At 38.2% G+C, this 14,420-nt stretch overlaps 3 protein-coding genes across 4 annotated transcripts in view; all 3 read right to left on the bottom strand.

The window, feature by feature from the left end:
- pitpnc1a (phosphatidylinositol transfer protein cytoplasmic 1a) overlaps positions 1–14,420 on the bottom strand; it is a 46,672-nt gene that overhangs the window by 20,181 nt on the left and 12,071 nt on the right. The gene's annotated exons all lie outside the window — the stretch shown is intronic.
- Positions 7,156–9,503, bottom strand: LOC111645893 (class II histocompatibility antigen, B-L beta chain-like). 2 transcript variants are annotated; one of them, XM_087170743.1, is made up of 5 exons: positions 9,365–9,500; positions 8,997–9,260; positions 8,287–8,582; positions 8,057–8,219; positions 7,156–7,947 (listed from the first exon to the last, which is right to left on the bottom strand). In XM_087170743.1, exons 1-5 carry the CDS (start codon positions 9,498–9,500, stop codon positions 7,910–7,912), a joined length of 897 nt encoding a protein of 298 aa, XP_087026869.1. In that variant the 3' UTR covers positions 7,156–7,909. The 2 variants fall into 2 exon arrangements, 1 of the variants encoding a protein (XP_087026869.1); XR_015436373.1 differs by having other exon boundaries at positions 8,063–8,582; positions 9,365–9,503.
- On the bottom strand, positions 10,906–12,320 carry LOC147817440 (H-2 class II histocompatibility antigen, A-Q alpha chain-like). The gene is made up of 4 exons (XM_087170744.1): positions 12,190–12,320; positions 11,775–12,020; positions 11,365–11,646; positions 10,906–11,215 (listed from the first exon to the last, which is right to left on the bottom strand). The coding sequence occupies exons 1-4, from the start codon at positions 12,266–12,268 to the stop codon at positions 11,073–11,075; spliced, it is 750 nt and encodes a 249-aa protein (XP_087026870.1). The 5' UTR covers positions 12,269–12,320; the 3' UTR covers positions 10,906–11,072.

The raw sequence follows: 14,420 nt of genomic DNA, 5'->3' as shown, positions 1-14,420 counted from the left end.
GTGCTTGTAGACAGATATTGATAAATTTGGACAGAGCCAGGCTGCCTGCTTTCTCCTGTTTCCAGTCTTTTTCTAAGATAAGAGTTTACACTTTATTATCCTAAGGGGAAGCTAACCTAGTAACCTAGTATTACACCTCATGTAAATACACTGATAATGCCAATTTTTTTTCTCTTAACTACACCTATATTCTACTATATAAATTATGCAAATTTCCCCTGTGGGATTAATAAAGTTCATCTTATCTTACTGACTCTAGACCTATATTTTAAGAACAATCTTCTAACCTAAAGCTGAAATTCTGCCTCTGTACGTGTTATGAACCTACGCATAGAACGGTTTTATCTGTAATTGTAGGTTGCAGAGGCTCGTTGGAGAGCAGATGTGCTTATCTTCCGAATCTCAATACGCACCACGTGGACCTGTGAAACAAAGACGACAATGACCATGAATACGCTACATCCAAGTATAGATCAAACAGCCAAGTGAAAGTATCCAAGCAACCCCTGTGCACAGTCATCTAAGTGCAGCCCATAGAATAATTCCACTTTCACTCTAAATAAGCATATTTTCCAAAATGTTGCACTTTTCCTCTAACAAGGGGATAATAACAATGTGACAATGATATGACAGTATCAGTTTAACTAAGTAATGGCAGCAATGTTCTGGTTACATTTAAATGTAGTCCCCCACAAATGGGAATTAATGAAACACATCGTGATGTATGGAAATTGTGAGGGATTTCTGCAACCATAAAAAGACCAAAAAAAAAACAAAGATATATGCTGGTTGCCATTTATACATGCATTTGAGTCACCACTGATATATAAAATACTATTTAACGATGAAAGCATTGAGCCTATTTTGTGACTAAAACACTCTTCTGGCTCTCTGTTCTAACACAACAGCAGGTGGTGGGGAGCTGTGGTCATTGTGCTACAGCCAAGGAGTGTGTTAGTGTGAGTGTACGATAAGAATCCTGACAGAACACACACACATACACACATTCACACACATACACACACACTTACGCATATGAGACAATACCCGGCTAAGATGTAATTAAAATTCAACCACAGACAGTAAGTAATTACTGCCTTGAGTGATAAGTATTCTTGGATAATTGACTGTGTTCCCGTTGAGATAAATAGCTTCTGCGTTTTGATGTCCATTTTAGGCTGTGTGTGTGTGTGTGTGTGTATGTGTGTGTGTGTGTGTGTGTGTGTGTGTGTGCTTCTGTGTTTGTGTGTGAATGAGTGAGAGAAAGCAAAGGAGAGGGAAAGATCTATATCTCTGTGCACGCATAAAAACCAGGCAGATGATCTTTATCTAACCCAGTGCTAACACAAAGATGATCAATAAAGTTTCATATTATTATTACAATGTTTGTCCCATTTCATGCGACAATCATTGCGTAATCATTTACATGTGAAATGTTCAATTCCTTTACAATATATTGATATACACTGAGCATCATTAGTACCTGAGAACAAAATACAATATGTGTCTGAGTTGTTCCTCACAAAATACCATCATGTATCATATCTTTGTGAAATCCATCCATATTTTTTTTACCTCATCTGCCCATATGGTGGATGAATTATTTTACATCAGACAGCGCACGCGAATATAAACACCCTGCCTATCACAGCAGATGCACACAAACAGTGGCCAAAAGGAAATATAATGGAGACATATTTATTTATGCTGGCAAAAGTTAATCCTAATTTGTCCAACCATATGCTAACAAACGTATTCCAAAACCTGGACCTGAAATATGTATTTGGAATGAATAATACTGCAGCAGCAAATGATTCTTTAAAAAAAAAAAAACATAATTTGACTACATATGGTTGATGGTCACATATGGGCGTGCAGGTGCACAGCACACATGTCGATAAATTCAGCTGCAATAAACTGTTGTAAAATCTTGCAACAGATAAAGCACACAAACACACACTGCAACCTACTGTGCCTTCGGGCTATGAGAGAGGGCTACGTCCATTCTCAAAGACTTGATGAAACATACCAGCATCCTGGTAAACAGTGAACTGCTAGACATCACGCACCAGATCACAGAACGCCATTAACAAACATCATCAGCCGACCATACACTGCCATAAATGACATTTTGCTGCAGGGCAAAGCTGTAGCAGTGGGATGGGAGTCATTAACGTTTAATTTGGTTGAGGTTGTGATGGACATTACTGTGACAATGCTCCTCATGTCCAACTTATAGAGGGAAGTTAAAGTGAAGAGTGGAGCCTGTGAGAAAGAGACACAGTTATCTGTACATCAGGCAGATCTTTTGTCAAGTATGAATTAAACTTTCCTGAAATAAGTGATCTAGAACTGCTCACTGCCTGACCTCAGGAGTCAACTCAATTTGAAAGCAGACAACAGAGATATGAAGGGAGGCCTGCTGGGAAATGTTTATGTGTAAAACTTATTGAGGTGTTCAAGGTGGAATCAGAGCTCACCTCGCGTCAAACAGAGTGACACCTCACCGACCCCCACAGACTGAATGAGAGAGGACCATACCAGCACAACATGCGTTTCTCAGTGTATCTGTTGTCACTGTTATTGCAGGTGTTTCGGACAACTAGGGGATTAAAGCAGCAGAGTCAACTAAAGTAGATTAGGAGTTAATAACTTGTAGCTGATAGATCACATCAGATTTGGTGTTGGGAGTTTTTATGTGATGATATTCATTAAGATACCAATCCTTTGATATCACACAGATATTCTGTATATCTATAAGAGATGTTGATTACTAGATGAACATGGCCAAGACAATGAAACCAATTTCTATAACTCCTGTCTACGCTGAACACTTCCTTCCAACCGAAGAGTAATTCCTTAAATCCTTAGCTCGGACAAGGCTGCCTCACTTTATAAAAAATATTTCAGTCTCAATCTCTAAAACTGTAAGGACTAAAGAGCAAGAACACACACCAAACTCTGCTGTCTCAGCAGAAACGTGGGGATGCTGCTGAGAGAGAGTGCAGTATGACCCACTGTATTAGCTCCATTTGTGCAAATTCAGCAAAATGTGAAGGTGAGCGTTAACTCACCTGTAATAGTATGATAAATTCATATGCCATAGTAGTGACACAGGTGATGTAGGATGATGCCAAGGATTGCAGACTGCTAGGGGAAGCAATGTGTCTCTGTGGCAGCTCAACACTAAAGTGTGCTGTGCCATATAAATGGACAATTGTCTTTTGTAATCCCGTGGCCTCACTTGGGTACTCAGTCATTCAGTCCAGCAGCCAAGAGAAATTGAGAGTGACAGGTCTGAGAGCAAGATAACTTAATGTCAGTGCCTTTTCTTCAGGAAGAACAGGAGGTATTCCTTTCGCATTTTGAATTGTGGTTGACTGCTAACTCAGGTCAAACTCAATTGAAAGGTAGACTCTAGACTCTTTGTAGTGTCAGAAATCTATTGCAATAATTCATTATGCAGCAGCTGATTAAAAAGAAAATTTTATAACAAGCCAGTGCATGACATATACAGATGTAGTTAACTGTGCCTTTATCAGTGTAGTTTAACTACAAAGGAAGACAAAATCTTATGGATGGTTGGCTAATTATTTTTTGTGCTTTCTTAAAAGGAAAACTCAAGGTAAAGTTTGAGGTCAGAGTGGGAAATATAAACAACTGTTGTGTCATCACATTAGGGGACCTTGAGGACCTGATATATGTGAAAATTGTCGAACTACCACTTTTTTGGTGAATAACAGCAATATTAACATTTGTATTATTTTAATATGAACTTCTCAGTACACTGGAGGTGAATGGAATTTGTGGAAATCAAAATGAACTTCAATGGATGTAATTTAAACTCAATTTAGTTGTGGAAACATGTAAAATGTCATTATGATGGATGGATAGAAGTGGATGTTAAAGCAGCCCTGATATGCACAGAGAGGTATTCTTGAAGACACCTCCCAGGAGCAAAAGAGCATGTTACATAAACTTTGTGAACGACGTGTGGATGGGTGTAACTTATTAATACTGATCGCTGGAGGTGGGAGAGAGCACTCTCCTGTCGTGTCTCCCTCTCTACCCGTTTTCCTGCTCTCTCCCTCTCCCACCCGTCTTCTCATCCTGCGTTTCTGCAGTGTCTGAGGTCACTGAACCAAAGATTACATAACATCAAGATCACTCACTACGGATCACTCCACTATGCATCATCTTTACTCCCTGCCTGGCCGCACACTGGGTGGCCTGCTGGAGTGATGCGTTTATATGCATGCCCGTATAACAGTGGGAGAAAAAGAGTGAGGAGAGAACGATGGGAGAGGATTGCAGTGAGGTGTCAAAGGGAGTTAAAATAAGAGAACAAAAAGAAGGCCATGCTGCTGAAGAGGGATGTTGAGACAGGACTTGATTGAGGATACGTCTGTCTCTCTCTATCCTTTTCTCTAGACACTTTGCATTGCTAACTCTTTCATTCTTCTTAGTTTTTCTCATTTGGCTCTTGTCTTCATGAGACATGCTTGAGAGCATCGTTATATAATGAAATGAAAGCAATGCACCCTTTTTACCAGAACACCATTATTATTTCAAACTCCATAATTACACAATTGACAAAATCAAGGTTCTTTCGTATCATGCTACATTCCTGTATAGTAAGGCAATTATTTTTAGTATGACATATTTTTATTATTATTAAATCATCATTGTGCATTTTCCGGTGTAAGTTTGTATGAAATTTGAGTAATGGACATTGGGTTGTCTTTAGGTTGACATTCGTTCCCTGTTAGTGAAATGTCTCAAAAAGCATTGGATGGATTTTCATGAAATGCAGTACCAATGCTAACACACTCCGATAAGATGGTAAAAATGTTGAACATTATGCTTGGGATGAGACACAACGGATCCATTTTAGCAGTTAGCACGGCGGCTAGCAGGTCACTGCTTCTTCTAACTGTGTGTGTGCTCAGTGCATGTGATGACATTGCTCCCTGCAGTTGCGTGTGTGTCCTCTCAGAAAGGCCGACATGGCTGGCAGTGTAAAAGGGATCGATTGCCTTTTTTTAACGTTTATTTCTAGTTTTGTCTTTCTGAAATTTGCATGAGCAAATTGTGTTTTTGGCATTTGGTATATGATGTTAACCTGTTGACACCGTGTGATGTTTGTTGACTTATTTACTGAGATACTAAAGTGCCTTAAGTGTTCTACTAATGAGTAGAGCCTGGAAGATGTGATCGTTTTTTGTGTAATGTGAGAAGAGGGTGAACTCTTCTCACATTAATAATGATAATAATGATAATAATTTTTAATTTATTTAACACTTTTCTAAACCCAGGTTACAAGATGCTTCACACAAGGAAGCAACTTGAAGAGTTGGAGACAATAGTGAAAGAGGGAAACACAGTGATCAAGAGAAACTGGTTCACAGCTTGAATGAATGACTGCTGCGTGTTGCCAAAAGATTTTGATCGAATGCTGATACTGGATTAAATCCATTTCCTCATACAAGCCATAGAAGTACAGAGCACACATAAAAACACATTCTACACAGGTGGATCGTGAAGTGGGACATGTATTAGCAGCAATGCTGATCTTTTGATTGATGCCATTTGTGCCACAAACACATGCATGTGGAGGCACATTCACATACATACTGTTTCCCCTCAGTTTGATGCTGTACTGATGTGCAGTCGACTGTGACTTAAGAATCATTTACTCCAACAGCAATACACCATATATATCCACAGTATTATGTGTCCATCTCTCACATTCTTCACCTCCACTTTTTCAAAGAACTAAGCCTTGTGTAAGAACCAGGTGGATTTTTTTATAGCCAGTTGTTTGATGAACAAGTCTCCCTCAGTGTTACATAAGCCTTTTGTCCCCTCTGTAGAGTTTCTGGAGTGTTTCAGTACGACTTGAATTTAAGGTTGCTTGGGGAAAACCATCTCATTTATTATGCATAGAGTAAGCACAGTGTTCTTCTTACAGCCCTGCTGAGATAGAAGGAGATGGGGGGGGGAGTAAGCACGGAAAGCAGAGCAAGAGCGGAAGAATGAGAGAGAAAAAGGAATGACAACAAGTGTTATCTTGGTTTGGTCTTGCATACAATATCAGCCTCTACATCTGCTCTTTACTACCTCAAATTTCCCTGCCTTAGTGGAGCCAGATGTAAGCTGGAAAAGTTGTGCATACCCGCTGCTGATGGGAAAGGGCAAGTTGAAGGCTCAACACAGACGAAGAAGCAATTGCAAAAAGAAAAGCCTGTTAGAAACCTAAGAAGTTGACATGATGATAATTAAGACGGAGCTTCACAAGCTGTTACACATGGAAAGCCTCTCTCTCTCCCTCTCTCTCCCTCTCTCTCTGCAGTGTGCATATGAATATGAATAGAGAGCAGCTATGAAAGATGTGTATGGAAACTTTTGGTTTATTTCTGCTATAGAGCAATTCTGTGGAAGAAACAAAAGGTGGTTATGGAGCTAATATATTTGCAGATGTAAGGCTTTTCTGTTTTTCTGTGTTGTGAGTTGTGAGGTACTGGAATTACCAGTGTAAATGTTAATGATCTCAGTTTAAAAGTGCTGTTTGGAAAGCTTGGTTCAAAGCAAAAAAACCCCAAAAAACACAACGGATACTTTTGCCATTTTTTGATGGATGACTGACGATTCAAATACGCAATCTGTCTTTGATTTGTATCTATGATTTGTATTATATTATTGCATTTTACTCTACTGAGATAAAGATGGAACAACTATGCTGACAACCAAGGATCTCTGGTTGGGCAGCAATACCTGTGCCAAAACAGGTCCTCATTGTTGTGTAGTCGCACACTTTATTCAGATTTCATACAGCAAAGCTGACTAACCGATGTACTTGATAGCAATAATTAGAAAGATAGCTATTGAACAGCTTTTGAGGAATTCTTTCTCAGAGTTTTCCTACAGGACACGTAGCAAACCAAAAGTAGACGGAACTACGTAGAGTACTGCACACATTGTAAATGTGCATTTTCATCAAGACAGTGCACTGCTGAGCAAGATCAGTGTGACACAATGTCAATGTTTGTCTCTATGATAAAAATGACAATACTGGTTTAGTACAAACAAATGCTGTCATCCCAAATCATCAATCATCAAGGTTGTAAAAAAAAAAAAAATCAACTTACTTACTCATAGATTTCCCCCAAATGCTTTATTATGTGATAGTGTAAACAGGTTGACATAAACTAGTAGATGCATTATTAAAAATTTATATGGATTTACAATCAAATGTTACAATTACAATCAACTTCAATAGCACTTGCACCAACTTTCATCATCACTTTTTTACTATTTCTAATTTAAATGAAAATCAACAGCAAATTTAAACAACAATTAATTAATATTAACAATTATCAAAATAATACAGCTCTCATGATTGTTTTTTGCAATTATATATGAGCAATTGTTTCTCCTTTATCTTTCCGATTCACCCCCACTTCTAATGTCATCTTAGAAGTGGCATCAGGAAAATCAAATCAATAGAGTCACCCTGATCATTAGCTATTCTCCTTGAGTATCAACAACACAGATGTCCACGCAGCAGAGAGGCCCATTTAAGTATCTATCTCCAATCATTAATAATGCTGCTGCTAAACCTCCTCACTGGCTGACCACCCACCACCCCAGCGTTATAGTCTACATACTTATGTTATACAATTTAAGTTCATGCTGCTACTAGCATACAATGTTTGATTTTTTTCTGCAAACTGCAGTTAACTGGCAAGTGAATTTCATGTATAAGCTAAAAAGCACCACACACCACCCGAGGCATCATCCTACAGTGACTTTGTGTTGAGACACCCAGAATTGTGACTGTCAGCCCTAACTTTTTCAGAGCCCCGCGTTCAGACCATCATGGATGGTATGTGCCAATAATACTTCTATGTCAGTCAAGCTGCAGGGAAGTCTGCCTCAGGCATTGACCTGTTTAAATGGGGATAAAAACAAATGTTTAACACAGTTGCAGATGTATAACACAATACTGAAGTTTGTTACATTTACAATCAATTAACTCTAAAATGATCAGTGATACCTTCACCTTGGCGGAGAGTCATGTATGCGGCAGACTTTTTCTTGTAGTAGATGAATCCAGAGCTCACGATAACAAAACCAAGCATCATTCCACACAGTCCCACAACAATTTTAATCCACTCTACCACAGGAAGGGAGGGTTCTAAAATTGTGAGAAAGAGAGGCTTTCATTTATGCGTCATACCATTTTCTTATGCTTTGTATGATTTTCAACACAGTGGCAAACTTAACCCAGACCTCAAGCGCTGGTTCAGAGAGGCCTAAGTGTTCGACCATGCAGGTAATTTTTTCTCCTGGAGATGGGGTGTACGCCATGTAGGAATGAATCTGGTAGTACCAATCCCCATCAGGCAGCACATCAGAAGAACTGATTTCTAAGGTCATTGCCTGCCCATTCTGCAACCATGTTACTCGTATTTGTTTTGGATAAAAGTGATAGGCGCTGCACACAAGCATGGCAGGGTGTCTATTACTAGACTTCTTCACTGATTTCAGCTTGATAGTGGGTGATGCAACTGTAATTTCATCTGAAAAAAACAAAACAAGTAATAAAAAGTAAAGTAAGAAAAGTAATTAAAAAAACAAAACATCTGTACACCTTTTCTGTTTCTGCAAAAGTCAGAATATAGAGTAGATACAGTAGCACTCAAGGGTATAAATACCATACAATACAGTACTACCAAAATATTGTAGTATTGTAATGTATTTTATGCTATATTCTGTATACTTAAATTCTCACTTTTCATGGCAAATATTTTGACTTGTCAAAGTAGAAAAAAAACAGGTGTAAGTAATACAATTAACAATGGCTGCATAAGTTCCACCTAGACTTTTCCTGCTTTGACAAGTCAAAATGCCTGATGTGAAAAGGGTTTATTTGCACCTCAAACTTCATTTAGTGCATGCGATTTGAAGTAATCTTGAGAAGAAAATGCACTTACCAAATTTTTGGATGAAGCCTATGTTGTCTGTACATAACACTTTCTTTTCAAATTCCCTCTGTATTCTATCAAGTGGATTGTTCCGATTTTTTACTATCTCCATGGAATAGGCTGTGAACCCGGTCCAGTTGCCTCTAGTGCTATTGAACTCCATCATCAATTTCTTGTTATAGAGATTCGTGACTATATACTCTACTTCTTCAAAGTCTCGATCATTGAATATACAACATGCTTGGAACTGTGAATAATTTCCATCTAAGAAAACTGTAATAAAAAGGAGAGAAATGTATTAATGTTAAATGAATTACTATAATAATCACAAAAACCTTTTTACTGGTGCATGCAAGTAGAAGAGTGATGTAACTCACCTGGACTGAAAAGAGAGAAAACCACAAAAAGCCACAAAAAAAGAAAATGAATTTGCATGTTGTCCCACGAGGAGGAAACTACAAGAACAAAGCTGCTCTGATGTGCGGCAGTCGGAGATAAATGCGGCACTGACATGTCAAGAAAATGAAAGAATGCACTCGCCCTTTTGCTCAGTTGAAACTTCCTCTCTCTATTACATTATCGACAGAAGTTAGTACTGATTATTCCTGCCTGGTTGGTGTTTCTGATTACAATCACTATTGTTGTTTTATGTTTCATTTATGTTTTTATCAAAAATCCGTTCCATGGTTTAGGATAGCAGTTCTTTGTATGAAGGATCTTCCAGTTGTAATAAAAGTTTAATAAAAGTGTGTAACAAGACAAAAATAACACAACACCACATACAGATGAAGAAAGACACAAACAAGAAATTGAAATGAAAAAGAAAAAGAATAAAAATAATCCGAGAGACAACAGGAAGTTGGAAATCAAACAAACATTAAACAAAAACACTGAACTGGAAATCAGCAGAGGGAGGTCAGAATGGGGAAATATGTCATTGGTGTAATAAAGAAATATCTGTGAAATAAAGAAACCTTACAGTATTCCAGTTACAGATCAAATGGGTATGATTAATTTCATCCAATAAACAAAAAAATCTACAAATATCAAACTATCAGAAATTAACAGTTAGAATAATTTTCTCAAGATGATTCAAGGAGAGAAAGCTCTTAGAAATTGTTCTGAGGTGGCAAAACTTTAAGTCAAAACAACCTCAAAGCTCTTAGCAATAAGAAGTGGACAGCTGACTAAGCTTGCAGGTAAAGTGTTCGCAAGGTATGAGACCAAACAGGAATAACTCACACGCAGTCATTTAGCAGGAGGAAATAAGAGGTTAAATATCTTCCTCCTGGTCCACTGCTGGTTTCAGATCATGCCAGTAAGGTTTCTTACTGGCATGATCTGAATAAGGAACTTTGTTAAAATGACTGATCACAGTGAAAATTATTGTACTTTGCCTTTATTTTCTCTCAAATGATTTCATGCAAGACACAAGTTCACATTCTCCCAACACCCATGTTTGCTTGTTGGTCTTCAGAGTATTTTTCAGAAATATAAAGTAGTGCAAAAACTTTACCAATCATCTCCACTATTAGAGGCAGCCCAACTCTGACATGAGTCAAAGCACCTAAATGATCACTGTGATGAATTATATATCTGTAGAAGGTTTAAAATTCTGACAATGTTCACATAGTGCTACAATGATTTGACCATATCTAAATATTGCATATACTGCAGACTCAGGCATATGACCCAAAGTAGAATCTTGTGGGACTTGTTAGAGAGAACTTGTCGATCTTCATTGTAAGGTTTGTTATTCAAGCATATCACGTTATATACACTCCAACATACATATCTACGACACAGTGGCAATCGTGTGCGTTTATTTATTAAGAAAAAATAAATGATAAAAAAATACTTCAATTAAACAAGTGACAACACAAATAAAAAAGACAAACCTGGATTGTGTCACGACAGTACAGAAGAGAAATACAATTCAGTGAATTACAGATGTGCGTGACTCAGATTGATTCATGTACATGTTTGTGTATTTTGGGCATTTTTGAGAGGGGAAAGACATGAAATGAATGTCAGTGGCTGGAAACAAACCAAGGACGATGTGATCACAATGCTGTGGCATCTATCTTAGCCACCAGCGTCCATAATGCCCTGATATTGGTTTCCTTTCACAAAAAAGAAAGCTCCTGCAGCAAATCCAAGAAGTCCAAGACTCACGCCAAGTCCACAGAAGACGGCTGGACCAATACTAATCTCATCTGTGTCAACCTCTGGGGAATACAAGAAAGAAAACTATTTTTAATCTTAAATTAAAAACCCAAACCTTGAAGTGATTTCAGAATTTATTAATTCCTTCATTGCTATCAGGCAAGTCAGGAGGAAATTAAGACACTATAATATTAAGATTCTTAGTTCTTACCCCAGAACATGGTCTGAGGCCTCTCCAGTGACTCATGTTCCACAGTGCAGCTGTAGATGTCTCCTTCTTGTGGGACAAAGTTCAGGTATGAGAAAACATAAAATGTCCCATCGTGATTAGCTAAGCATTTGATGACAGGATACTCCACTGCTACTTCTATATCATTTTTGGTCCACTTTATGTTGATGAGCGGAGGAAAGAAATGGTTGATGAAGCAGACGAGAATGTTTTCTTTCTCTTTTATCACTTCATCTCTGGGGTAGATGAGGATTTCTGGGGCCTCTGAGGGTTAAATGAACAAAGGTTAGTGTTCTTTTGCTTCTTTATGTTTTTGTAAAAACAGTATTAAATGGATGCAGTGTATTTGTCAAAAGCAGACAGTGAACATCACTCTGTTGAGCATCAGTTACCTTTAGTCTTTGTTGCGGCTGACTCGTCTGGTTTCCATCTCTGCAAATCGCTCTTGCATGCAAATTGATAATGTATTGCATATTTGTAAGCCCAGGGAACATGCAAAAATGTAGGGACTCTACTATCCCAAATGACTTCTCCTTTTTTAAAGTCTACATAGTAGACTTTGTCACCATCCAGTGTCACAGATATGTGATTATCACCTGACTCAAAGCATCCTCTGCTGAGACAAAGTTCACGACTTCCTACGAAAATGTAACAATCCATAAATCAGTTCAGCAACATCTGTTGATACTATGATACACATTACTAACAAGTTCAAAGATTTACAAATAAACAATCATTCACATGTGTCTTTGGGGTTTTTTACATTCAAGTTAAAAGATGCAACAGTAGAGAAATAGCCATACTTACTCTGTGCATAGATGCAAACTGCACCTGAGAAAGCAAGTATAAACTTAAAGTACGGTACATATCTCTCGGTCTGCGCCATGTTAGTGTGCAACGATAGCTGTCTTGTTCTTTGTGGTCAGTCATCAACAAGACTTATCAAGGTTGGCTGTGTTAGAGACAACCTTCCTCATTCCTAACAAAATGGGGCACAAGGGGAAATCCAATAACTCCCAGTCAGGAGGAGGAGATGAGTAAGACGACACTTGTTGAATAACTTTCATTGAGAAACTTACTTACATACTGTATCAATAACATTTTTTTTTTTGGTACATTTTGTATTTTAGTGGCCACAGCTCCTACTACCCCAACTGAGTAACAACGGGGGAAAAAAACAGTTGTAAGATAAAACATGAAGTTTTGTGTTTGGCTTCTTCCTTATGCTTTGACTCTCTTCACATCCTCATAGTTTCGCAGCTCCATTGTGTGGCAGTTTCCTCCTTCAGAACAGTAGCAAGTCAAGATCATATTTCATATATGTTTGTCTATTTCTATTATTAAATTGCTTTCCTATACTATATATACTATATATACTAGACTTCTTCACTCAATTTGATGATGATGTGTTATTATAACTGAGGTCAGTTTTTTTTTATCAAGACACTTCGAATTTTTATCAAGAGATTAGAGTCGTCAAAGCAAGTTTCATTTAGTTCTTTTCATTAATGACAATGTGAAAGCAGTTCTATATTTTCAAAATGATGAAAGAATAATTATGATAAATAATTCAGGTCTAGTCGTGCAGTCCTTTTTCATTTAAGTGCAGGGCACATCACAATATGGCGCGGCTAATTGGGCCTCAGACGCTGCAATCTGATCGATGGTAATGACAGAAGAAGGGTTGCTCACTGGGGCTCACGGACACTGAAACACTTCCTTTCACAGCTGGAGGCAGGAAGCTGTACAGGAGGCACCCAGGGGAGAACGCTGCACAGTATGGGTAGCAGCTCAGAGAGGTGAGCTAAAGCAAGAGCCATCTGTATCTACGCTTGTGGGAAATTATTATATTGATTATTATTATTATTTATATTAATGTACCAAAAGCAGAGCTCGGGGAAAAAATTCAACAACCAAATAGCGCTGAAAGCAGCTCTTGGAAAAAGTCCCATCACAACAATTTGGAGAACAGAGAATAACTTCAGATCAGTGGGGTCTGCTGAAAAGCAAGAGACGCCTCAAGGAGAAAGAAGAGGATCATGCTGCTGGCCACCTGCACCCATGGCACTGACTAGCTGCCTGGGAACAGTGAGTCAGAGAAAACCAGGCAGGGACAAATACACATGAGCATTTTTTTTTTTTAACACAATAAGCGTTTGTGAAAAAGGAATGACATACAAGGGGAAGAATGCCGTAATCACCTCATATTCCACAAGAAGAGAGGGTTTTCGTTCCATCTCAGTGGGCGATAAAAAAAAAAAAAAAAAAAAGATTGGTCATGTAAAAGCTTGTTCCAACTACAACTACTTTGTACACATGTTCACCCACATGAGTTAAGTCAAAGATTTTTCACCGTCTCTCTATCTTTGTTTGTTTCTCTCTGCCAATTGTCCGAGCGATGCATCTTTGTCACAGGAACCATTTTCGAAAAGGTCACATTTACTCGTTCATGGAGATAAAGAGAGGGATTGCTTTTTGTCTTCTCTTCTTGTTTGCTGTTGCTTCAGTACAAAAACAGTAGATATTCAGTATCAGGTCCAAGCACTCGATGCAGGTTTGCTTAAGCTGCTGAATTTGATGTAACTTGATGCTTTATCTGATCATTTTATTTGCAGCAGTTCTACACACTTTCATGTGTGTTCTCTATGACGCCGGTGACATTGGGAAGAAAGGAAACTGGGTGACTTGATAGGAAAGTCTTTGTGTGATTGCGTGTTTCAAAGGTCGTGTTCGGATCGATGTTAGCGCTGCATGAAAAAATGCAGTCACCTCATTCATTTAAATGACCATCCATCAGTGTTGTGCTAAAGCTGAAAGCTGTGTTGGGAAAATACAGGCTTGTCCCACAAAACAGGTTGAACCAGGTTCAAAGCAATGCAATCTGGCAAAATGCTGCATTAGCCACACATTTCTGGTGGTTACTCTTTTTTTTTTTACTGTTTATTGTAAATACTTTTTACTGTCATCAGCACAATGAAAGATACTACATGTAGTGATAACTTCCCAGAGTTGTAAAATCCTGACTTCGACTATTATAA

This window comes from Seriola lalandi, unplaced genomic scaffold (genome assembly GCF_002814215.2).
Source record: "Seriola lalandi dorsalis isolate HSWRI2012SDOR001 ecotype SW California unplaced genomic scaffold, Sedor1 jcf7180002054958, whole genome shotgun sequence".
Taxonomy (NCBI): Eukaryota; Metazoa; Chordata; class Actinopteri; order Carangiformes; family Carangidae; genus Seriola; species Seriola lalandi.
The sequence above is the reverse complement of the archived record's forward strand: the minus strand, read 5'-3'. Positions and strand labels throughout refer to the sequence as shown.

What these genes read in the sequence shown, in the direction of transcription:
- LOC111645893 (XM_087170743.1), bottom strand. Translation starts at nt 9,500, where the DNA reads ATGTCAGTGCCGCATTTATCTCCGACTGCCGCACATCAGAGCAGCTTT. An exon ending in TTTCTCTCTTTTCAGTCCAG is followed by an intron (nt 9,261 to 9,364) that starts GTGAGTTACATC and finishes TTTTTATTACAG; the next exon opens with TTTTCTTAGATGGAAATTAT. An exon ending in GACTCTCCGCCAAGGTGAAG is followed by an intron (nt 7,948 to 8,056) that starts GTATCACTGATC and finishes CCATTTAAACAG; the next exon opens with GTCAATGCCTGAGGCAGACT.
- LOC147817440 (XM_087170744.1), bottom strand. Translation starts at nt 12,268, where the DNA reads ATGGCGCAGACCGAGAGATATGTACCGTACTTTAAGTTTATACTTGCT. An exon ending in AGCCGCAACAAAGACTAAAG is followed by an intron (nt 11,647 to 11,774) that starts GTAACTGATGCT and finishes TTTAACCCTCAG; the next exon opens with AGGCCCCAGAAATCCTCATC. An exon ending in GCCTCAGACCATGTTCTGGG is followed by an intron (nt 11,216 to 11,364) that starts GTAAGAACTAAG and finishes TGTATTCCCCAG; the next exon opens with AGGTTGACACAGATGAGATT.